The sequence below is a fragment of the Gracilinanus agilis genome, chromosome 2 (genome assembly GCF_016433145.1).
Source record: "Gracilinanus agilis isolate LMUSP501 chromosome 2, AgileGrace, whole genome shotgun sequence".
NCBI lineage: Eukaryota > Metazoa > Chordata > Mammalia > Didelphimorphia > Didelphidae > Gracilinanus > Gracilinanus agilis.
Window position 1 is genome coordinate 42,927,396 of NC_058131.1, and position 24,193 is coordinate 42,951,588.

At 39.1% G+C, this 24,193-nt stretch overlaps 1 protein-coding gene across 1 annotated transcript in view; it reads right to left on the reverse strand.

Moving 5' to 3' along the window:
• The window catches only part of FA2H (fatty acid 2-hydroxylase), a gene marked incomplete at its 5' end in the record, with an annotated part of 86,372 nt that extends 62,181 nt beyond the window's left edge, over positions 1-24,191 (reverse strand). Inside the window, one exon of the mRNA XM_044659366.1 lies at positions 23,982-24,191. Coding sequence (XP_044515301.1) covers positions 23,982-24,191 — 210 coding nt within the window. The remainder of the gene's footprint in view (positions 1-23,981) is intronic.
• Between the last annotated feature and the right edge of the window lie 2 nt (positions 24,192-24,193).

Genomic DNA, 24,193 nt, shown 5'->3' on the forward strand with positions numbered 1-24,193 from the left:
TAAAGGATGGTGGTATTCTCAGCAGCAGCACAGTGGATAGAGTGCTGAGCCTGGAGTCAGGAACTCATCTCCTAGAGTTCAAATCTGACCTCAGGCACTTTCTAGCTGAGCAAGTCACTTCAACACGCTTGCCTCAGTTTCCTCATATGTCAAAAGAGCTGGAGAAGAAAATGGCAAACCACTCTAGTGTCTTTGCCAATAAAACCCCAAAAGGATCATGAAGAATCAGCTAAGACTCAACAACGACAACAGGGAGGCTGGAAGAAGGAGAGAGCTGGGGAGAGATAGAATGAGTTCTGTTTTGGACATGAAATTCAGCTTGAAATATCCCATAGACAGTTGATGAATGGGACCAGAACTCAGAAGAGACACCAAGACTAGAAATATTGATCTGGGAACCATGAGATAATATTTGCCAAATGCTTAGCTCAGGACCTGGCAGGCACTGAGTACTTAATAGATGCTTATTCCCTTCCTTTCCCTGCCATTTGCATAGGGATAATTGGATGCATGGGTGCTGCTGAGATCTCCAAGTGAGGGGGTGCAGAGAGAGGCGAGGACTCATGGCAGGGCCCAGGGGGCCACCACAGTGAGTGGGCACAGGGTGCCATATAACATCCAAGGTTCACTCGTGGGCATATGTCATGTCAGATTAGATCGAGAGCTCCTTGAGGGCACGAACTGTGAGGTTTGTTGTCTTTGTGTTATTAGCCTCAAAAGCTAATTGAGATACCACCCCGCTATGGGTGATGCTACCAGGCATCTATGTGTTACAAAGAAAGACTTGTTTGGTAAAAGATCATCAGCAAAGTAGAAGAGAAAGTCTCAGGTGAGATGGAAAGCTGACAGATGGGCAACCCTGTTATCCAGTTATCCCCAGAGATCTAGAAGAAGGCACCAAGCAGTATGGACAAAAATTTCAAATCCTACCTCAGGCCCTTACTAGCTGTGGGGCCCTGGACAAGTCATTTGGCCTCTATTTGCTGCCTTGGTTTTAATTGTAAAATAGGCTTAATACTAGCCAGGGTTATTGTGAGGATAAAATCAGATCATCTTTGTAAATTGCCTGTCTAGCACAGTGCCTGGCACACAGTAGATACCTAACCAATACTAGCTTTTTCCTTCTTTCCACTTAAATGTTTTTTGAAAATGTTGTCAACTTTAATTTATAGAAATGAATTTGATTCAAAAAATGTTTATTAAGACCTTTACTATGTTCAGAATACCATGCTTAATTCTGGGGACACAAAGTCAAAAATGAAAACATCTCAGTCCTAAAGGCAATTACAATTTACTAGGATACAACATGAGTAGGGCTATATAGAGGTGATAGGACCAAGGAAGCTAAAGGAGGCACAAAAGGACGTAATATAGAAAGAAGAAACAAAGACCCAAGGCAAAGCCTTGACTGATACCTGACTTAAAGAGGCCCTGAGGGGAATGAAGAAGAGGGGACAGATTTGGGAAATACTAGAATTCATAAGACAGAAATATAAGGCTGAGGAGGTAGCTACTAACTCAAGGAAGGTTTTGAAGAATGGGAGAACGAAGGTGGGGAAAGTATCTGGTATATATTCTCCAAAACTTCCAGGAAAGAAAAGAGGATTAGGTATGAGAGGGAAAAAAAAAGCCATTGGCTTTAGCAGTTCTGTTAGGGGGTAGCTTTGGTAAAGCAGTGTTGAAAATGTTGCCAGACCACAGAGGGTTGAAAATTGTGCAAAGAGCAAGGTATTCAGGGAATCCAGATGACACTTTCTGGGCATTTGGTTATGTAAAGGAGAGGAGGTCTGTCAAGTTTTCTGTTTTGTTTGGGTTCTGAATTTCCAGCCCTAGCACAGTACTTTGCACATAGGACATCTTTGTAAATGCCTAGTGAACTGAATCTATTAGGAGCCTTCTGTGTAGGGACATTCTATTAGGTACTAGAGAAACAAAGCTTAGATAAGCCATGGACCTTTACTACTTGTGTCAGAGGTTTTGTTTTTCTTATTTTTTCGATGGGGATGGGGAAAGAAGTGAGGGAAGAAGGCTGATCTTTTTTTAAAAATAAAATAAAGTTTAATAATTAAAAAGAGAATGTATGGGTCACTGAATAAAGAAAACCCTAAATTGAACATCCAGAAATGCTGGAACCAAAATTCAGACATTCTAGGTGAAAGAAAAATATTAAAAGTAGTTAGGAAGAAAAAGATCAAGAACTAAGGAATAATGATCAGTATTCACACAAGACTATGCAGCTTTTCCCACAAAGAAAAAGAAATCTAAGAATTTAATAAATCTAAGGGCTTGCAACAAAAAATCATTTATTCTGCAAAACTGTGTAATCCTATGGGGAAAATGTGTACCTTTAATAGGAGAGGTGATTTCAAGCCTTCTTATTGAGAAAATGAGAACTGTGCAGAAGTTTTGAAATGTAGACGGGGTCATTTTATAGATATTACTACCCAAAGCCCATAGCTTTGCTTGGCCTTACAGATACTGATTCTCTTCAACATTGCTATTAACAACAATCTTCTGAGGGGAATAATTTTTTATCTACATAGTCAAATCTATGTATCAAGACTAAAATCATCATAAGATTTCCATGCTGAAGGCATCAGAGAGAAGGTACTTGAAAATACTACAAGCACCCAGAAAAAAGTATTTCAAGTACTAAGGTACTATATACTATATTCAAGTACTATATAGTCACATAAGACCTTGTAGCTTCTACAAAAAAAGAGAGAGAAAACAGACATCTTAGGATACAATTATTTCAAAAGGCAAAAGATACAGGTTTATGATTAAGAATAAATTACCCAGTGAAACTGAATATAGTTCTACAGAGGGAAAAAATGGAACTTTAATGGACTAGAAAAGGCAACAGATGAACCTCACTCTTATCTGAACCAGAGAAAAGAAGGTTAAACATATACACATACATTCACTTACATAGTTTGGCACAGAAATACTTCAAACTTAATAGGGAAACACGCTGGGATGGGAGTGGATAAGAACAAAAAGGAGGATAATACCAGGGAGGGATTTGTAATAAGTAAAACAAACTTCCCTGTCCTGAAGAGTATATTAGAAGGTGTGTGTGTGTGTGTGGGGAGATAAACAAAAAACTGTAATCTAAGGGGTTACCTATCATTTGGGGAATAGCTGAAAAAAATTTTAGAATATAAATGTAATAAAATGTTATTGCATCATAAAGAATGATGGAAGAAATGATTGCAGAGAATCTTAGGTAGTATCCATTGATAGCCTGAACTGATAGACTGAAGTAAGAACTAGAATGATTTATACTGTATAGAAAAACAATTTTGGAAGATTAAGCATTTCTGATCAATGCAATGACCAAAGTCTCCAGATGGCCTATGATAAAATATGCTGCCCACTTCCTGTGAGAGAAGTGATGGACTCAAGCTTATCGAGAGAGATTTGGGAGCATGGTCACTGTATATATTAATTTTCCTTGACTATGCTTATTCATTTTAAGTGTTTTTTTCACTTTGGTTTTTTAATTGGATGGGGGTGGGAAGGATAAGGGGGCTTTAGCAATATTAATGCCCAAAAAATACAGGATCATTAAAACATTTTAATGTCCAGAACAGAAGGAAATTCAGAAGAAACACAAAGCATTTTGAAAGTAATATGTACAATTAATTTTGTGCCTTTTAAAAAGTGGTATGAAATATAGATTCATAGTTAAATGCAATCCTCTTGTAATCTGTTTATATATGAAAATACTTTTTTTTGCTCTTTAGCTTTAAAATAAAAAGAATCTAAGTGAAGGGCAAGAGTAGTGTTTTTGTCTAATATGAATCCACAAAATCATGATTTTGGACAAGGCAGCCATAAAAATAACATGATTAAAGAGGTAATCAGGGAACTATATTATGCTTAAAGCTATCATAGATTATGAAAAAATAATAGTATTAAATGCATATGTATCAAATGACACAGCATTTAAATATTTAGAGGAAAAACCTATTGAATTATAGGAAGAACTAAATGGTAAAATGATAATTATTAGGACTTTAATGTGCAGTAAGACCTAGATAAATTTAACAAAAAAGATAAACAAACAAAAAAGGACCTGAATGGAATTTTAGAAGTTAAATATGACAGACTCTGGTGATTCATGAATGGGAATAATAAGGAATATGCATCTTCTCAAATTTGTATGGCAACTGCTATTTTTAATAAATATTGATAAAAACATCTTAATAGAGGTTATAGAAATATATTAAAAACATTATTCAGTATAACCAGAATAGATTATACTAGGAATGCATTAATAGCAAAAATAACAAAAATTATAGGCTTATACAAATATATTAAGAAAAACCCTTTTGATAAAAATAATTTATTTCAAAAAACTAAAAGAGGAATAAGTAGACTTTTCCTTAATATGATGACCATGATGTATATCTAAAATCAAGAAGTAGCATTATCTATAATGGAAAAACACTAAAGGTCTTTCCAATAAAAAGTATTATTATTTAACATAGTTCTAGAAGTTCTATAGCAATTAGACAAAGAAATTGAAGGAATCAGCATAGGTAAGAAGGAAAGAAATCATGGCTACTTAACCAATCAATAAATTAATTAGCATTTAGTAAGTATCTACTATGTTCTACACACTGTGCTAGGAACTGGAAATAAAAAAACACAAAAATTCGTCTCTGCTTTCAAGGAAGTTACTCTCTACTGAAAGACATAACATATACACAAATAAAAGGTAAATATAAAATAAGTTATTAAATGATTTGGTACTGATAAAAACTTTTAATTTGATGAATTCAATAGATTATGTAAACAAGTTGTTGTTTGGTCTTGTCCAATTCTTCATGAGTGTGCGGGCCATAGCCTGCCAATACTGTCCAGGGGGTTTTCTTGGCAAAGATACTGGAGTGGTTTGCCATTTCCTTCTCCAGTGGATTGAGGCAGACAGGAAAAAAGGGACTCACCAGGGTACTGGTCTGAGTCCGGATTTGAATTCAGGGCCTCCTGGCCCAGTGCTTTATCTACTGAATTACTTCCAGAAGCAATTGAACATAGTAGCACAGCGTTTGTTAATCCAAGAATATCAACTACTAGCACTGTTGTTCAAACCTTTAGTTGTGTCCAACTTTTCAGGATCATGTGGATCATACTATCCGTGGGTTTTCTTGGCAAACTAAAGGCACGTGGGCTCCTTATTCCAGAAAAACTACTAAGAAAACTGAAAAGCAGTCTGGCAGAAATTGGTAGCAATGTCTTATATGTGGTATATAGGGAGAATTTATATCTTTGAGTTCCTTGAAGTGTGGACCTAGCAATGGGATCTCTGTGTCAAAGGGCATGGATATATCTTCAGGGGTTGGATTCTTAACTAAACAAGGCATAGAGATGATCACATTAGATATCATGAACAAATTCAATTAAATGCATCTTAATTATATCTTCTGACTTGGCTCAGCCCCTAACTCTCCGGATGACTTTTCCAACCTTGCTCCCGCTCCAGCAGTGCTCTTATGATGGCGAATAGCTTCCATTTTGTGACCTCCTGGTCCAAATGTTAAGTTCCTCTTCAGAACTTCCATTTGTGAAAACATCCATGCCAACCATACTCACTGCTAATCTTTTGATTCTCCTGATGACTTTTCCACCTTATCCTTGATTCTTTCTCTCCCCACTCCTTTCCAGGTATCTTTGATGTTATCTTCCTCCATAAAATGTAAGCTCCTTGAGAGCAGTAATTGTCTTTCTTCTTCTTGTACTTTTGTTCCCAGGGCTTAGCATTGTACCTCATATATGTATAAGTGCTTAATAAATGCTTTATCTAATCTACTCTGCATAAAATTTAAATGATTTTCCACACATAAAATCACTGCATTTAGAAGAGAAGCTATTAAATGGGGGGATCTTCATTATGAATATCTTTGATTAGCACTTCATATCATAGATATGTAGGTAGTTGATTCCAATTTAAAAGAATAAGCATCATTCCTCAATAAATATCTGGTCAAAGAATATGAACAGAGAGTCTTCAAATTAAAAAAACCAAGCTGTCAATAATCCTTTATAAAATACTCTAAATCATAAATAATAAGAAAAATGCAAATTAAAACAAGACTGAAGTCCTAGTTCACACCCATCAGACTGGCAAGGTTGACAAAAGTTAAAATTAAAATTACTAGAGGAGCAATTGGAGGAAAAGCATACTAACTTTCACCCATTCTGGAAAGCAATTTGGAACTAAATCCCCAAATTACCAAATGTACACACCCTGTGACTCATTAATATTATTAGTAGGCACATACCTTAAAAAGGTCAGACAGAGAGAAAGGGTTATATGTACAAAATATTTATATTAGCACTTTTTATCGTAGGAAAGAAATGAAAACCAAATGGGCACCAATCATTTTGGGAATAGCTGGATAAATTGTCATATGTGAATGTAATGGAATATGAATGAGTTATAAGAAATTTTCAGTGTGAAGAGTTCAAAGCAACTTGGGAAGACTTGAACAGTAGGACCTGGTTTTACTCCACCAATATGCTCCAAGACCCTTTGTAAAACTTGAAAATCAAGTATAATAATGAACCCCATTATTTAATAAGTATTTTTATGTGAACATACTTAGAAATTTTATGATTTAGGCTTATCAGAGCTACCAGGATCACCACTCTTATACTTTTGGTCATTTATTAATAAATAAATAGAGCTAATGAAACACTGTTTTGACAGGACACAACTTGTAACAAGCAAAAACTCTGTTTAAAGACTGATGTGTGAGCTAATATTTGGTGCAAAATAATGTAATGACTCACATTAATACTTCTCAGAGCAAGAATGAGTATGACCGGGTGAACTGCCACAAGAAGGGAAAAATGGTATGGATTTAGTGTGTAATTAAAATATTTTATTTTACATATTTTTCTACCTTTATTTTTTTTTCAATTGCCAGTTGTGTATACTTGAATGTGTGTGTGTGTTGAGTTCATGTAAAGTGAAGTCCTACTGTATATATAGTGAAATAAGCAGGTAGATCTGGGTCAAGGGACTTCAATTTACCCCATGCAGCTAAGTGCTTGCTTACCATCTATTTATCTTGGATATTGACTCCCTCCCTATTGGCCATTTTGGTTCTGTCATTTTCAGGTTATTCTCCTTGGCAGAGAACACAGAAGCAAAATCAGATTGAGCATCTTTTCCTTCTCTTTGCTTTCAGTTTTCCTAAAAGAACACTTTAAGGAGTCCCTTCTTTTTTTTCTTCTTTTTCTCAGTATAGCTTAAAAAAACCCAAAGTTCTTATTTCTCATTATCTTAGAGACATGGGCACTCAGGCCTGCTGAGAGTCTGGAAGGGGGTGTAAGTAAGCCAAGAAGGTAGTATAGTACATCCTAAGCTATCAGCTCATTTCAGGATAATAGGGAGGTATACCTACTATACAAAACCTAGGGAAATAGGCAAGCTTTCTCAGGAAAAATCAAGGCAAGTGCATCACCTCTTGCTCCCTCGACTTCCCAAGTCCGAGTTGTCATTTTATAAACCTTGGGAGTAGTAAGAGCTCTGGATTTAGAAACAAAACTTCAAATGCAGCCCCGCTTCTTCAGAGCTGTGTGACTTGTGTGATGAGTAACAACCCCTCATGGCCTCATAGTTGTCCTACCTACCTCACTGGGTAGTTGTGAGGGTCCAGTAAGAAGAGATGGGAAGTATTATGAAAACTTAAAGTGCTACATAAAGGTTAGTAACTTATTTATCATTATGATTTTATAAATAATAATTATTATTGTAACTATTAGTATTATATTTCAAGTACCCCTAAGGAGAAGAAAGAACCTGAAACACATTTATGAAAGGGGAAAAAAAAGCAAACATTATTCAAGAAAAAGGGCAATGGGGAACAAGAATGGTTGTAGGAAACAAGTCCTTCCTATCTCGGGATTTTTGCATAAACAAAACCTTTTCTTTCTCCCTGGAAATTTCCAGAGTCTGACCTAGTGGAAAAGGAGGCAAGATCAGGCCTATCAAACCTGAATATGAAGGTCAAAAGATAATACTTTGATCTGAGAGTCAAGCAAGTTTCCAGGATCCAGACCTCAGCCTTTAAGACTTTCTTTTTATAATTGCTCTTTCTTGAAAAAAAATCCTTGGATCCCACCTCATTGGGCTGATAACTTCCTTTATTCTATCCTCCACCGCTCTCCCTCCAATCATTCCAGCTGTGCTCACAAGAGTACCCAAAGCAAAAGGCAAAGGGTGGGTAGTCTATTCTAAGCCAGAGATGTCTCTCACTTTCTCTGACTATAGGAAACAGCTTTAGCCTCCCTCAGGGTTTCTAGGTGTGTAACCTGGATAAAGGAGAGGCCAGATTCTCTTTCTGCTTGCCCAGGCCAGCCACAGGCTTTACACTTGTTGAATGATTTACTGTTAGTTAAATGGCATCCATTTTTAATTATATACATTTACATTATTTACTGTAAAGGAGAGGAACCAGGGAAAAAGACTCATCTCTCCTCTTCCACCCAAGGATATCATTATTCCAAGAAAAACCCTATCATGAGTAATGACTCCAAAATCCTCAAAATTGTCATGTGAGCCCTCTTAGGTGGTTTTTTTGGTAGAGAAAATCCCAATATACATAAGCTCACACCAAAGGCTGGCAGAGAATGTTGGAGTCTAGATTCCTGGAGTGACCACTTCATCTCTCTAGAACACAGGTTCCTCATCTGTGTAACCTGGCTTTAAGACCTCCCAGAAGTGGCCGGGGTAAATGATCATGGAGGTTCGAGCGTGTCAGGAAAAGGAGACCCATCCACATTTCCTACCTTAATCCAGTCTGGATATAATGGGAATAACAATAGAATTATGAGTATTAAATAAGATGATACATTTATAGATAGTACCTTGCAAACCTCAATACACAAATATAGATATCTGCTATCATTATAAGATTATATAATAGATAAATAATACAATATATGATATATAAAATATAATATTATCCCAAATATGTTAAATAACATATCAATCATACAATATATTATGTTATATTTTATACTATATAATATAATAATATATTGTTAAAATCATAATATTATCATTATCTTGTAGATTTAATTCCATTCAACAAGTAGCTACAGCTGGTTGTGCAGTGGCTAGAGTGCTGGGCTTGGAGCCAGGAAGATCTAAATTCAAATCCAGCTTGAGATAGTTACTATGTAACCTTTAAGTCACTTAACTGCTGTCTGCCTCAGTTCCACCAAATGTAAAATGAGGATAATAATACCACCTACCTCAGAAAGGTGGTTGTGAGAATCAAATGAGATATTTGTAAAAAAAAAATGCTTAGCAGAGTGTCTGGCACATGGTAGGTGATATATGAATGTTTAATTCCTTCCCTCCAAACCTTTCCTAAGTGCCCAGGATGTTCAAGGTCCTGTAACAGGCACTTAGGGACACAGAGACTAAAAGGAGCCTAGAGTCTACTCTGTACAAAGTAATTTCAGGAAGGAGAGAGGAGAATTCTAACAGTGCGGGAGGTCAGAGAAAGCTTCCAGTAGAGGTGACTGTATGTGATCTCCCATCCACGCTGCGGTTATGATGCCCATCCTGCTCCCTTTACCTTCTTCCTCCCAGGAGGAGGTTCTGTGAAAATGAGATTTTTACTCCTATTCAACCTATTTGGTAGTCCAGGGAGAGAAAGGAGTCTTGCGAATTTATTGCTTCCAATTCATTATCTCTTCTGGGACTGTAGCCAGCTTCACAGTATGTTTCTGCTCAGCCAGAAGTTTGTCCAGTGCCCAGAATATCATCCTGATGATGCTAACCATAACTCATACTTATGTAGTACTGAAAGATTTACAAAGAGTTTCCCTACAAGAACCTTGGGAAGCAGATACCAAAATATTATTATCCACATTTTTATAGATGAGAAAACTGAGGCTGAGTCATCAAATGATTCCCAATGGTCACATAAGTTGAAAGTGCTGGAGCCAGGATTTAAAGCCAGGTCTCTGCTAGTCTCTTTTCATCATGTTAAATTACCTCTTAAGTGCTTTGTGAATGAATGAATGAATAAATGAATGAGTGCTTCTTCCTCCTAACCTGAGAAAGGGTGTTATGGCGCAAAGTGTGCCAGATTTGGAGTGAGATAACCTGAGTTCAAGTCCTCAAACTACCATTTACTACCTTTGTGACCTTGGGCAAGTCATTTTTAGACCTCAATTTCTTTATCTATAAAACGAGGGTTTAGACTCAGTGATCTCTAAGGTTCCTTTTAGTCAATAATGCCAGGATCCTTACATATACTCCACTGCCTTCTTAGAGGACAAGCATGGCTTCATTTCCCACCTAAAATGGTCCCTTAAAAATGTTGGAAACCTAATTATCACTTGTGGAATTTAGCTGACGTTACCCAATATGGAGTGACCTAAAGCGCCAGACTGAGTGGGATGGTCTCCACAAAGACCTGCCCCCCTAGCCTAGGCCATGGACACAATCCCAGATGCCCCCATTGCAGCTGGCATTCACACAAGTCTCAGGGTTCCACCTCCATTCCCCCAACGCCTGTAGAGGGCAGCTGTCACTCCGCCAGGAGGTCTGACCTACCAGTTAATCAGTAACTAGGAGTGCAGGGACGATGTCACAAGCCAGGGAGAATGGGGATCACACACATACACAAACCACACCCCCTCCCCCCATTACACACATTACTCACTGTCTTTTCAGAAAAGCATTTCTACTATTCTGGAAGGGATACATATTTCTCAGCTGATAATTATCTGCTTCTCCCACCCTGCCAATCCTTTGTCCTACTCCCCAAGTCTGACTTCAGATCAGGCCAAAAAAAGGTCAGGAAAGGCTCTGTCTTGTAGCTGGTTCTTCCCATTTGAGCTGTGATATTTGAAGAGGAAAAAACAATTCAGTTCTCCAGCCTCCCACCCTGGCTTGATGCCACAAGTGCCCACAGCTGTAAGGACCATCAGTTTTATATCACTCTGAGAGGAAAAAGGAAAAGGACAATGATGAAGACTGCCAGGGCTTCTCCTTGTCTTGCAACAGATGCTTCTCCTCACTGGAGATAAGATGAGATCTTCAGATCAGGGGATCATTACATTAAGAGGTAGAAAAGATCATTAATCTAATGCCCTCACTTTATAGTTGAGAAAAATGCATCCCCCAAAGAGGAAGTGACTTGTCCAAGGTCGCACAGTTAGAGCAAGTGACAAAAATGAGATTCAAATCCAGGTTAGCTGACCCTAAAATCTAGTACAGTCCATGCATTATGCTCACTTCCATTGTCCCAAATTTACCTTTCTTCCAGGGCAGCAGTGGAGGGGAAAGACCCTAGGATTCTGGGGGACAGATCTGAGTTTCAATTCTGGCTTTACTATTAACTAGCTTTGCCACTTTGGCTAGTTACTTCCTGGCTTTCAGACTCAGTTATCTCAATCATAAAATGTGGATGATAACATTTATTGACTCCACAAGATTGTTGTAAGGATCTAATGGAAATCTGGAAGGGAAGTCATGAATCATCATCCAGACTCAATGTATTATTATTATGGACCCAAGGCAGAACTGAATCTCTGTTCTTCACACAAGCTAATTTCATTAGCCTCCCTCTGTCAACTAAAGGACTTTGTGCCAGAATCCCCATACATGACTTCATTCTTCTGTGGTGTCATTCTTCAAGAGCTTTCTCTTCTCCCTTTTTCTACACACCCAGTCCACATCATTCCCCCAGCCTTCTCTTTTTTGCTTTGGGCTCTGACAAAGAAGTAGCCCTCTTTACCCTCATTACCCAAATCAATCAAGCAACAATTACATTAAATAAGCACATATGTATCACTTATGTATGTATTATATATTATCTATGTCTCAGGAGACACCCAAGAATATATCATGCACAGGCAGCTATTTTCTCCACCCTGTGCTGAAGGCCAAGAAAGCTTCTAAAGATTTGGAAATACCAGGAATTCTGGTTCAAAAGAGTTTACCAAATGAAGAGCCTGTCCTTCAAAAGAATAAGCTGCTGCATGATTATAGTGGAATACTATTGCACCATAGGAAATGATGAACAAGATAATCACAAAAAACCTAGAAAGATTTATATGAAGTGAGCAGAATCAGGAGAACATTGCATACATTGCATACAGTAACAGTAATAACGGTGATCAATTGTGAACAGCAACTAATATCAGCAATGCAAGGATCCAGGACAACTCCAGGTCTGAATGCAGTTTGAAGCATTCCATTCTTCACTTTATTTTCTCTTGGATTTTTTTCTAGTGTAAGAATCACAACATAATGAACATGGAATTATGTACTGTAATGATAAAACATGTGCAATCCATGTCATATTACTTGCTGTCTTGTGGAGGGGGAAGGGATGGGAGGGAGGAAAAGACTATAGATTGCAAAATTTCAGAGAACAATTACTGAAAATCTTATTGACATGGATTCTGGAAAAAATTTTTTTAATTAATTTTAAAAAAGAATATGCTGGAAAGTCTTTGAGACAGCAGCAAACATTTATTGTGTCTACTATGTGTCAGGCATTGTGCTAAGCCCTGGAGATACAAAGAAAGCTAAAAGACAAGTCCTTAGCCTCAAGAAACTCATTGTCTAATGGGAGAGGCAACATGGGGATGACTAAGAATAAATAAGATATATACAAGATGAATTCTAAATAATCAACAGAAACAAGGCAATAGAATTCAGAGAGAACAAAATATACAGAACAGCACCATTACAAGAATTTTCCTGCCAATAATACCTAGGGCAAGCAGCATAAAACATGTCTTCAGCAAGTATTGTGGAGGAGGAGTAGAGAGACCAAGATCTTGCTTCACTAAGGAGGGGGAGAGAGGAGCTTGTCCAGTCAGTAACATCCTATTTTAATTAGCTGATCTTGGTAACTAGTTAGGTAACTAGGTATTATGTTTAGTTGATTCTATATTTTGGAAAGTACTCTAAGGGATGTCAGTGCACCCTCTAAATTATTTGGTAATCTCAGGCAAAGTCCTGGTTATCCTACCCTAGGTATGGGTTTGATATGGAGGGTTCAACAATATCAGTAATGGTCATACTTATGCTACTGCAAAGAAGTTGCTTAGCATAAATAAGGGCCCTGATCTCAAAGATTTTACTGCCTTTGGATATCAACTAGATACTAACCACTAGGGTGAGAGAACCCTAGAAGAAACTAAAGCATTGATATGGTGATCTTCAAAGGAAACTGTACTTACAATTTATTTGTTTTTGTTTGGATTTGTGACTTCTTTGGTACAGGGGAGGAAACTCTGAGGACCACAGCTGACCAGCAAAGATTTTGCAGATTAGTCTCAGAGAGCTGTCTAGGGTACTGAGAAGCTAATGGATCATAAACAGTTCCCATCTACACTGAAATATAAATGCAGAAGGCATGTTTTCAGAGGCCTAGGGAATGAATAGCAGTAGCATAGTAGCATGAATCTCTGACAACTGTCCGGTATGACTATTCTAAACCTTATCCCTTGGAGCTACCTATGGTTCTCCTTGCCCTTTCCCTCTCTACAAGGACTTCTCCCATTTTAGTCACTGGTACCTGTGCCCAGTACACAGAAGGCGCTTAATCAATGCTTGCTGACTCAACTTAACAAATACTTATTGGTTGATTGATTGACTCTACTTATCCCCATTGGAAGCCTCTGCCCATAACTCTTAATGTACTATCAGCAACCAAGGGCCAAAGTCAGATGGGATTTAAAGAGCATGTTTATTTTGGCTAAACATATGTCATACCCAGGGAAGACTCTTCTGGGTACCTAGAAATAAGTTCCTTCCCCTGGGGTTAGCATGTTTCTTTTCTTTGCTTCCTTTCCTTCTCAGGCAGTCAGAGATATTTGGCAGATTCCCCAAGGTAAGATTCCACCCTCTGTTGCAGTAGGCTATGATGCTTGGTTTTGTTTGGTTCTTGACAACCTGAAGTGTTAAGCATTCCTGAATTGGTAGTAGGATCATTATCCTGAGGCTCCCTCCTCTTTGGGACTCCCTCATACTTATTCCTCTGTTCCCTCATTTTTTAGTACTTGGGTCCTGAGTGTAGAAGCACTTGAAACATTTTTAACCACTCTTATGAGAACTAAGGTCTTGTAAGAAGTCTTCCCTCTTATTTTGGGAAGCCCATAGCTCCTCAGGCAACACACAGCAGAGGACAGAACTAGGAATCCACTGTGGGCAAATTAACTTCTGCGGGCCCAAGTTTCCTCTTCTAAAAAATGGAGGTAGTAATATTTGAACTCTCTAAGCAGTTCTGGGGAAAGTGCTTTGTAAACATTGAGGCACCATCTTGATTCAGTGATAAGAACAATGGACATGGAGTCAAGTCTAGATTTGATTCACTGGACTGCTGCCTACAATCTCTGTGACCTTGGAGAAGTTATCTAACCTTAGTTTCCACATTTGCAAAATGAGAAGGTTGGGTTAGATGACTTTGAAGGTCCCTTCCCATTTAAAATCTGTGATTCCTTTTTTTTTTGTCCCGCCCTATGATTCCATTGGTATTTTACTGTTCAGTCATTTTAAATAGTGTCTGACTCTTTGTGATGCCATATGGTGTTTTCTTGGCAAAGATACTGGAGTGATTTGGCATTTCCTTCTCCAACGGATTAAGGCAGACAGAAATTAAGTGACTTGCCCAAGGTCAGCCAGTCAGTGAGGATTAGAGTCTGGATTTGAACTCATGTCTTTCTAACTCTAAGACCAGTGCACTATCCACTGAGGCAACTATTCGCCTCATTGGAACAGGGAACTTTGTATGCGGAAATGCTCTCCATCAATGCAGTTTGGTATCTATGCTACAACTTACAGCCTTAGAGCAGGGAATTTTAACCATCACTGTGTCCTGAATACCATTTGGACACAGTCTGGTAAAGTCTATGAACTTCTGAGAATCATGTTTTTAAATGCATAAAATACACAAGATTACCAAGCAAACATAAAAATAAAGATATGATGGTTTTTCTCATTCAAGGTCACAGAAGCTCTGAAGTCTGTCCACAGGTTAAGGGCTCTATCTTAGGGAGTTTCCTGAGGGCACAGGGAGATTAAGAGAGATTTATCTAGCATGTGACAATATTGGAACTTCTTCCTTGTGGGAGATCCACTAGGATGCTTTACCACTGAATCTTTGAAAGGCACCATGGGCCTTTTCCATCTGACCTTCCCCATACGTAGATTTAGCTCCTTGAGCACTGGGGCCATCTTACTCACTGCTTGTATCCCAGCAGTTAGCACAATGCTTTGCACGTTAAACATTTCTTCATTTGTTCACTTGGTCTGGATGCTTTTCATCCCACAGACACACAGTCCCTTAACCCACTTATTTTACCAGAGAGAATCACCTTGCCTGAATGGCAGGTAGCATTCCTCTGACTGAATCAAAGTTTCTTGTCTTTGTATCTTCAGCACAGGGTTTGGTACCTAATCCTAAAAATAATAGCTAGTGTTTAGATAGCCTCAGAAGTTTGTAAAGCACTTTTTAAGGCATTTTCTATTTTATCTTCACAACAACTCTGTGAGGTAGGAGCTATTATTATTTCCATTTTTCAGAAGGGCAAACAGGCAGGAAGAATATAACCCAGGATCACCAGGTCACATTTCTAGTAGTGTCAGAATTAGAACTCAAGTCTTCATGAAGAAATATGGTTTTATAATCCAACATGTATAACCTATATCCAAATTGTTTACTGTCTCAGAGATGGGGAGAGGAAAGGAGAGAGTTTAGAACTCAAAATTTTAGAAAACATATTAAAAGTTGTTCTTATATGTAATTGGGAAAAATAAAATATTATTGAAAAAAAGAACTTGGATCTGGCTGGCTTCAAGTCCAGCATTCTACCTAGTGCTACATAGGACATCCTTAGTAAATTCTTATCCACTGCAGGGAGTGGATAAAGAGTCAGGCTTAGAGATGGGAGGGTCCTGGGTTCAAATCTAACCTCAGATACTTCCTAGCTGTGTGATCCTGGGCAAGTCACTTAATCCCAACTGCCTAGCCCTGAGAGCACTTCTGCCTTGGAACTGATACTTAGTATTGATTCTAAGACAGAAGGTAAGGAATGAAAAAAAAGAAAGGAAAGAAGGAAGGAAGGAAGAAAGAAGGAAAGGACCAAAGATGACTTTGTGTGCCATCTTTGAATTACCCCCTTAACCTCTTAGTTTCCTCCTCTGTAAAACAAGGGAGATGGAACTGATGATGGCAAAGGCTGCTTCTAGCTCTAACATTCTATGAAATTTATTTTTTAATTTTTTAAAACCCTTACCTTCTGTCTTAGAATCAATGTTGTGTATTGGTTCCAAGGGAGAAGAGCAGTAAGGGCTAGGCAATGGAGGTTAAGTGACTTGCCCACGGTTACAGAGCTAGGAAGTGTCTGAGGCCAAATTTGAACCCAGGACCTCCCATCTCTAGCTAGGCCTGGCTCTCAATCCACTGAGCTACTTAGCTGCCCCTCATTCTATGAAATTTAAAATCCAAGAGAGATAGAGTGGAGCGGTGGATGGGGAGTTAGCCTTAAAGTCAATTCTCACTTCAGATACATATTGGCTTTGTGACCCCCTGCAAATTCCTTAACCTACCAGTGTCTTTGTCACTTTTCCAAGGTTAAAAGTTGTAGGACAGATGCTAATGGGTAGAGCTAATGGGTAGAACCTGGAACCCCCAACAGAGATGAGGGGGAAAAAATCACAGGTCTGGGTTTTTTTTAAAACCTTTAACTTCTGTGTATTGGCTCATAGGTAGAGAAGAGTGGTAAGGGTGGGCAATGGGGGTCAAGTGACTTGCCCAGGGTCACACAGCTGGGAAGTGTCTGAGGCTGGATTTGAACCTAGGACCTCCCATCTCTAGGCCTGGCTCTCAATCCACTGAGCTACCCAGCTGCCCATTTCCTTTGGTTCTATCTTCAGTGGAGGATAGATAGTCATCATCTTAGACATAACTATTCTCCCTCAACCCGACTGTAGCTTTCTTTTCACTAGACTGAGAACTCCATTTCCTCTGAGCTTTTTTCAGAGTTCTAAGTCTGTTGTAGCAGCCCAATTCCCACCCAAGACCTTGGGGTATCTTGGATATATCTTGAAAGTGCCATAGAAATCCCTAGTTGGCAACTTCACTGACAATAGAATAGACATAGTTTCAGTCTTTCCTTAACTAGTAGCTAGAATAGAATTCATCTAGCTACCCCACAGCTTGTTGACTTAAACTTGTCTGACTTGTTCCCTGTGTGCACACTAAGGGGAGGGGTAAAGTGGGGGATGGAAAGAGGATCCCAGAGCCGTTTAGATAGCATTGTCCCTTCCCACATGGATGCCAGACACTCTCACCTCCACTCCAAGAACTCCAAATTCTAAGAAAAGAATGTAGGTTTTGTCTGGGGTATCTTCAGGGAAGGGAGTCTTATTTGAGATGTCAGATCCTGCTCATGAACTGAACTGCAGCCTAAAATAACAAGACTTGATTGAAGCCTCTCCTCTTCCCCTGGCCAATTGTCCTCTATATTCCTCTCACTTTGAGCAATCTTCCCTTCTCTGACTAGGGCTATGTAGCCACCAGCCTATTTTTTTTTTAATTTTAAGGTTTAAGTTTTTAAGTTTTAAGCTTTTAAGGTTTAAGTAGTGGGTCCCAGCACTCCTGCCCTAGGTACAAGAGAAGACAGAGATAGAAAGGGTCACTCTTCTTGTAATATCTAAACAAAAACTTTTTTTTATCCATTGCATTGCTAAACTTGCTCAGCTAACCACCAAAAGGGACATCGTATATTTTAGGAGAATTGTGATGGGAAAGAGGGAGACAGAGAGAGATGAAGGAGAGAGAGACAAAGAGACAGACAAAAAGACAGAGACAGAAATGGACACACACTGAGAAACAGACAGACAGAAAGACAGAGACACAGAATTTCCTCTCCTACATTATACTCTAACCATAGCTGACTATCTGTTGTTGCTCATACCCAGAGTTCCATCTGTCTTCTCAGGGGTCTTTCAAAGCATTGGATATTCTCCATCCCTGGAACATACTCCCTTTTCACTTGATCCTTCTGGAAACTCTGGTATCCTTGAGGACTTAATTTAGGGACCATCTTCTGCAGGAAGCTTTTCTTGGTTTCTATTCTCTCCCCTGCCTCCAGCTGCCTTCACCCTACCTCCTAAAATTATTTTGTATTTATTTTATCTACATTCTGTATTTATTATATGCCTATGTTGTCTCCCCTGTTAGAATGTAAGCTCCATGAGGGCAGGGATTATTTCATATTTTCTTTGTTATGAAAATAACATAGGCTCAGCACAAGTCAAGTGTTTCATGATGCTCCCTGATTAACCGACTACCTTCCAAAAGCAACCTCTCCTCCTGTCCAGTTGCAGATAGGTAGTTTTCCTATCTACTTGGAATTTTCTTGTTTGGGGTGTCTGAGAAGCAAATAATTATTTTCAGGGTTTTTTTTTTGGTTATTTCAAATGCTTCTTTAAAAATATTTTTTCATTAATGGTTGGGCTCAGATTTGCATGGTAGGTCAACTTGAGTTGCATCTTGTGAGTCCTTTTGCTCTTTAAAATTAAAAATTAAACTAAACTACAGACTTTTTTTTAGTTCGAAATTCTCTCCCTCCCCCATCAGAAGGAAAAGAAAACAAAACCTATTAGTATGCATAATCTTGCAAAACTAATTTCCATATTGGCTATAGTCTCCTCCCTGGCCCCCCCCAAAAGGAAAAATTTATGATTTAGTTAATACTCTTAGCCCATTAGTGCTAACTAGAGGTGGGATAGCATGTTTAATCATGAATCCTGTGGAACTTTGGCGAATCATTTTGTTCATCAGAGTTTAGTAGTCAATAATCTTTAACATCTGATTATCTTTATAATATTGCTATTACTATGTGTAGAGGTTTCTCTTGGTTCTGCTGTCTTAACTTTCCATTAGCTTATACAAGACTTGAGGTTTTTCTGAAACTGTATCTTCATTTTTTATAGTATAATTATATTCTATCATTTGTTTAGCCATTCTCTTGATGGGTATCAGAAAGAGCTTCTATAAATATTTTGGTATATGTAGATCCCTTTCCTTTCTTTGATCTCCTTGGGGTACAGACCTAGTAATGTTTATTGCTGGGTCAAAGGGTATTTACACTTTAATAGATTTCTAGACTTAATTCAAATTGCTTTCCAAGAATGGTTAGATCAGTTTATAGCTCCACCATCAGTAGATAAAAAAGCCTAATAAAAATGCAAGCTAGCTATCATTATTTCTTATGACATACTATCCTCAATCTCTTTTCTGACCCTGCCATAAAAAACTATCCCAATGCACTGGAAGATTTTAAAGCACAAGGCAAATAAATCCACCCTTCTGCAGATCAGGAACAGACCAGGCCCAGAATTCTGTGTGCCTCTCCATCTCAAGGACAGACTTGAAGGTGACAAGAAACTTGAGTGAAGATGATAGATGACATGGAAAGACTTCTCATAAGTAATGAAAATCAAAAGTCACTCAATTAAGAAGAATAATGAACTCTAATGACATATACAACATACAAGGTCAACAAAGTTTTATAAGTACCCAAATGAGGGTGTAGAAAGGCAAACGGTAAATAAATTGCCTTCTTTTAACAATCAATATTTTATATATACATATATATGTATGTATCATATATATATACATACTAGATATGATACACACACATATGTGTGCCATATCTAGTTACACACAGATACTTATCTATAAATACATACATATATTTTAAACCCCAAATGGAAGAAATTCAAACTTCATGATTTTATTTGGGGTTAAAGATCATATTCTACTTATTTCTTATGAGAATTATTAAATTCATGTATTCATTGTTTTTGTTTAGTTATTTCAGTCATGTCTGATTCTTCATGACTCCATTTGGGGTTTTCTTGGCAAAGATACTGGAGTAATTTGCCATTTCCTTCTCCAGCTCATTTTACAGATAAGGAACTGAGGTAAACAGGGTTAAATGACTTTTCCCAGAGTCACTAAGGTACTAAGTGTCTGAGGCCAGATTTGAACTCAGAAAGATGAATCATGCTGATTATAAGCCCAAGGCACTTTTCCCTATAGCTCCAGATAGCTGCATTTAAGAATTACTTAAATTGACCCAATGATCCCTTTGTTGGGACTATACCCTAAAGATATACTTGAAAGTGGGGTAGCTAGGTGGATTGAAAGTCAGGTCAGGAGTCAAGAGGTCCTAGGTTCAAATCAAATCTGGCCTCATATATTTCCTAGTTCTGTGCTCTGGGCAATTCACTTATTTTTGTCACCCATTGCCTAGTCCCTTGCCACTCTTCCGTCTTGAAACTGGCACACAGTATTGATTTTAAGATAGAAGGTAATGGGTTTTTTTTTAACTAAAGCATCATGAATTTCTTTTCCTTTTTTAGAAAACTAAAATGATAGGGGGCATGCTTAATATTTCAGTATCTATCATAAATACTTTTTATGCTTTTTATGTTTTGGGGGACTGTACTTTTGGAGGGAGGCCAATTTGTTTTACATTTTGTTGTTTTGGATTATATGAATGTTGTGGTCAAACAAAATTTAGTCAATAAGAAAAAAAAACTAATTAGAAACAACCTAGATGTCCAAGGTTTGGGAAATGGCTGGATAAGTTAAGATACACTGTATTAATAGGGTTCCAAAAGTCTTCATAAAGTGCATGAAAACTTCTAGGAAGTTTTTTTTACCTGTGTAAACTGATGATCATGACATTATAAAAATGACAAATATGAAGACTATGTGGAAAAACCTATATGAGGAGATGCAAAAAGAAGGCAGAAGAATAAGAAAAGTACCCACAAGTTGGCCACAATTACCCTTAAATGTTAAAAAAAATGATCTTTTTAAGTACAAATAAAAAAGGGGATGCAGCAAACATTGTTCATGCTTTTTAAAGATATATTATATATGTAGACACACATAAATAAAGTATTTGTTAACAATAAATTGAAATAGTTTACATTTGAGGTTTCATTTGAAGATTTTCTCCATTTTTATTAGACTATTTATTAGTATTTGTTGTGAACGTTAAGTTTATAAAACAGGAAAGGTCTTTGAGGAAGCCTTAAAAAATTTTTTTAACCCTCTAACCTAGGTTTATAACTAAAAACTTTTTTTTTTCATTCAAGAAATCAGGTAATTGGAATGTGGAGTAACAAGTGCCTATCAGTGGTTATATCCCTTCCAGGGTAGAACATTAGTTGGCTTCAGGCCACTTTTCTGTTGTTGGGGGGGTGGGTTCAAATTCCCACTTAAACTTTCACCTTTCTCCTGGAGCCAGTCATCAGAGGATGGCAAAAGATAGCACTATTAGCTGAGATGCTTACACAAGGTGGAGTGTGTGGACTCCATTAATTTCCTCTGGGTTATTTGTGAGGAGGCAAAAACAGAGAAGGGATTAGGAATGAGAGAAGCTAGGTTTGTGTCAGGATCAGGTATAGAAGGGAAGCTCAGGACCAAGGATACCACTTCCTAAAGGGAGACGTGACAGACAGATCATGGCATTCCTGTCCCCCTAACAATTCTCTCCTCTCTCCAAAAAGACAGGCAAGTCTTCTACTTTGCTCTCTAGGCTTTTAAATTGGTCCCCCAGAAGAAATTCAAATACCCTGCTCATTCAACAGACATTTTTGAGTACACACATTGAGTACACAATGGATCTGCTTTGGAAGCAGAGAAGCATAGAAGAGGAAACAAGTACCTCAAAGCTTTGGAGGTTACATCCTAGTCTCTCCTACTTCATTCAGACTGCATCTTCAGCCTGGCCCAGTTATCCAATAATTTATTAGGTAAGAAAGTCTAAATGAAGACTTAACCTCTGCTCCATGAGCAGGTCCAGTGTGGCCAGCGTATATCATACGTTAACTCCCGAAGATTCCAAAGCACTTGTTGGGGTCAGCTATGAAAATCCAAGAATTGAGACACACTGGGTAATAAGCGTGGCTCAGGTTTATATAATCCTTTACAGTTTTTAACAAAAATAACAACAAAAACATTCTCCTTAAAAACAACTCTGAGAACAATGATCAATATGGAAGTATGTTTTGCATGATAATACATGTATTACCTAGATCATACTGCTCACCATATCCAAGAGCAGTGAGGGAAAGGAAGGAGGGAGACAATGTGGATCTTAACATTTCAGAAAACAGATGTTGAAAATTGTCATTATGTGTAATTGGGAAAATAAAATATATTTGAATCAAAACAAAAGCAACTCTGAGGTATAGGGTGCAGCCATTATCATCCTCATTTTATAGATAAGGAAACTGAGGATCAGAGATATGTTACCTATGGTCATGGAGCCAGACAAGGTTAGGGTTTTTCTATAGATCACAATGTTAGGTATTCAGATTCCACTTTCCAGGCAAGGCAAACTAGAGCCTTCCCCAAGGTAATCAGGCTGCCTGGAGCCCAATGCTGCCTGATTTTGTCCAAGAACTTCCATGTTAGAGTGGACAGAAGAAATATGCCCTGCCTCTAGTGTCCATGGAGTCACTGGATCACAGGTTTTAAAAGATTTGAGATGAAGCCCAAGGTAGCAGTAGGGATTACCAGAAAATCCAAGGCAGGCAAAGGAGAATAATCTTTGCTACCAGAAAGTGAGAGGGTGCCAGGAAGGCATCAAGGGAACAAGATCTGTCCCTTACTTTTTGGTGGGTTGTAATGGGTGCCTAAGGGAAGGAAAGACTAATGGGAAATGGGAGGTAGAAGAGAGAAGAGTTGGAGTTTGAAATCTTAGGACCAGAAATAAGGTCTGGTGACCTGGAACCACATGAGAAGAAAAACAGAAAGAACAAGAATGACCCAGAAAAGAAATGGAACTGGGAAGAGTTAGGAACAGATGAAGAGAAATAACTGAGGGACAGAGTGACAAGGGGACTGTTTTCTAGAGAAAAGAAGTAAGGGATGGAAGGACTAGGAATGAAGATGAATGAAAGGCTACCAGAGAAAGCATTTGTGCTGTTAATTTAGGAAAGGAGAAAGGAAAATTCTGTTCTGAGATGAACAGAGGAGCCCAGAAAGGCAGGTGGAATAGTGGGACTCAGGAAGAAGAGAGGAATTACAAGTGAACCTGCTGGGGTACAGATGAACTAGCTGTACCCCAGAAGGGGCAGACAGTCAGGAGGGAGGCCCCAGACTCAAATAGGTGTGGTCAGATAGGAGAAGACAGGTGAGCAGAGAGAGGGTCAGATAAGGGGAATACATGGAAACAGGTGAGCTGGGAACATGACAGATGAGGGTGGCAGATGGACAGGAGGGACTTGGGAACGGGGAAATAGATGAGCCGGAGACTATGGAGGGAGCCATGAATGTGGGGATACTGGTAAATGCGGGCAAGATGAGTGGGAGATTGGTGAGGGGGGTGGGGGGCTGGTGACCCGGGGGCATGACAAATGAGACCGGAAGGACTTAGGAGAAGGGAAAATAGATGAGTGAGGGACAGAGACAGGAAGACAGGTGAGTCGGAGAGAGACTCGGGAGTAAGTTTGTTGGCATCACAGAGGGGCAGATGAATGGAGAGAAAGTTGAGTAAGAGGAAGACAGGTGAATGGGGGCCAAGTAAGTTCCTTCAAATCACGGCGGGGGGAGGCAAACTAGTGGTCAGATGAAAGAGGAGACAGCTGAGGAGAGAAATAAGTGAACGGGGGACAAGAGAGTCCCCTGGATTCCCAGAAAAGGGGAGGCAAAAAGAAATGGTCAGTGAATGGGGAGAACGCTGAGTAGGAGGAAGATACATAGGTGGGCGGGTGGCCAGGCGTGCAGGGGGTAGGACGGACGTGTAGGGGTGACAGATGGACAGCAGGGGTTCCGAGGGTCAATGAGAGCCCAGGCAGATAGAGCAGAAGGGAGGGCACAGGTGAGCGGGGACTGCCCGCACGGGCAGATGGGCATGCACGGCAGGGCACGGAAGGCGGCGGGGGCAGCGGACACGCATACCTGCGTGGGGCCGCGAAGCTCGCCCACGTAATACTGTTCCAGCCAGCGGCGTGCGTTGTCCGAATGCCGGTGCGGCGGCCCGTCCAGGTCGGCGCTCACGTCGCAGCCCGCGCGCGCCCGCAGCAGTTGCTCGCCCCCCGGGTGGCGCCGCACGAAGCCTGTGAGGTCGTAGAGTCGGGCGCCACGCCGCACCCAGCAGGCTCCGGCCGCGC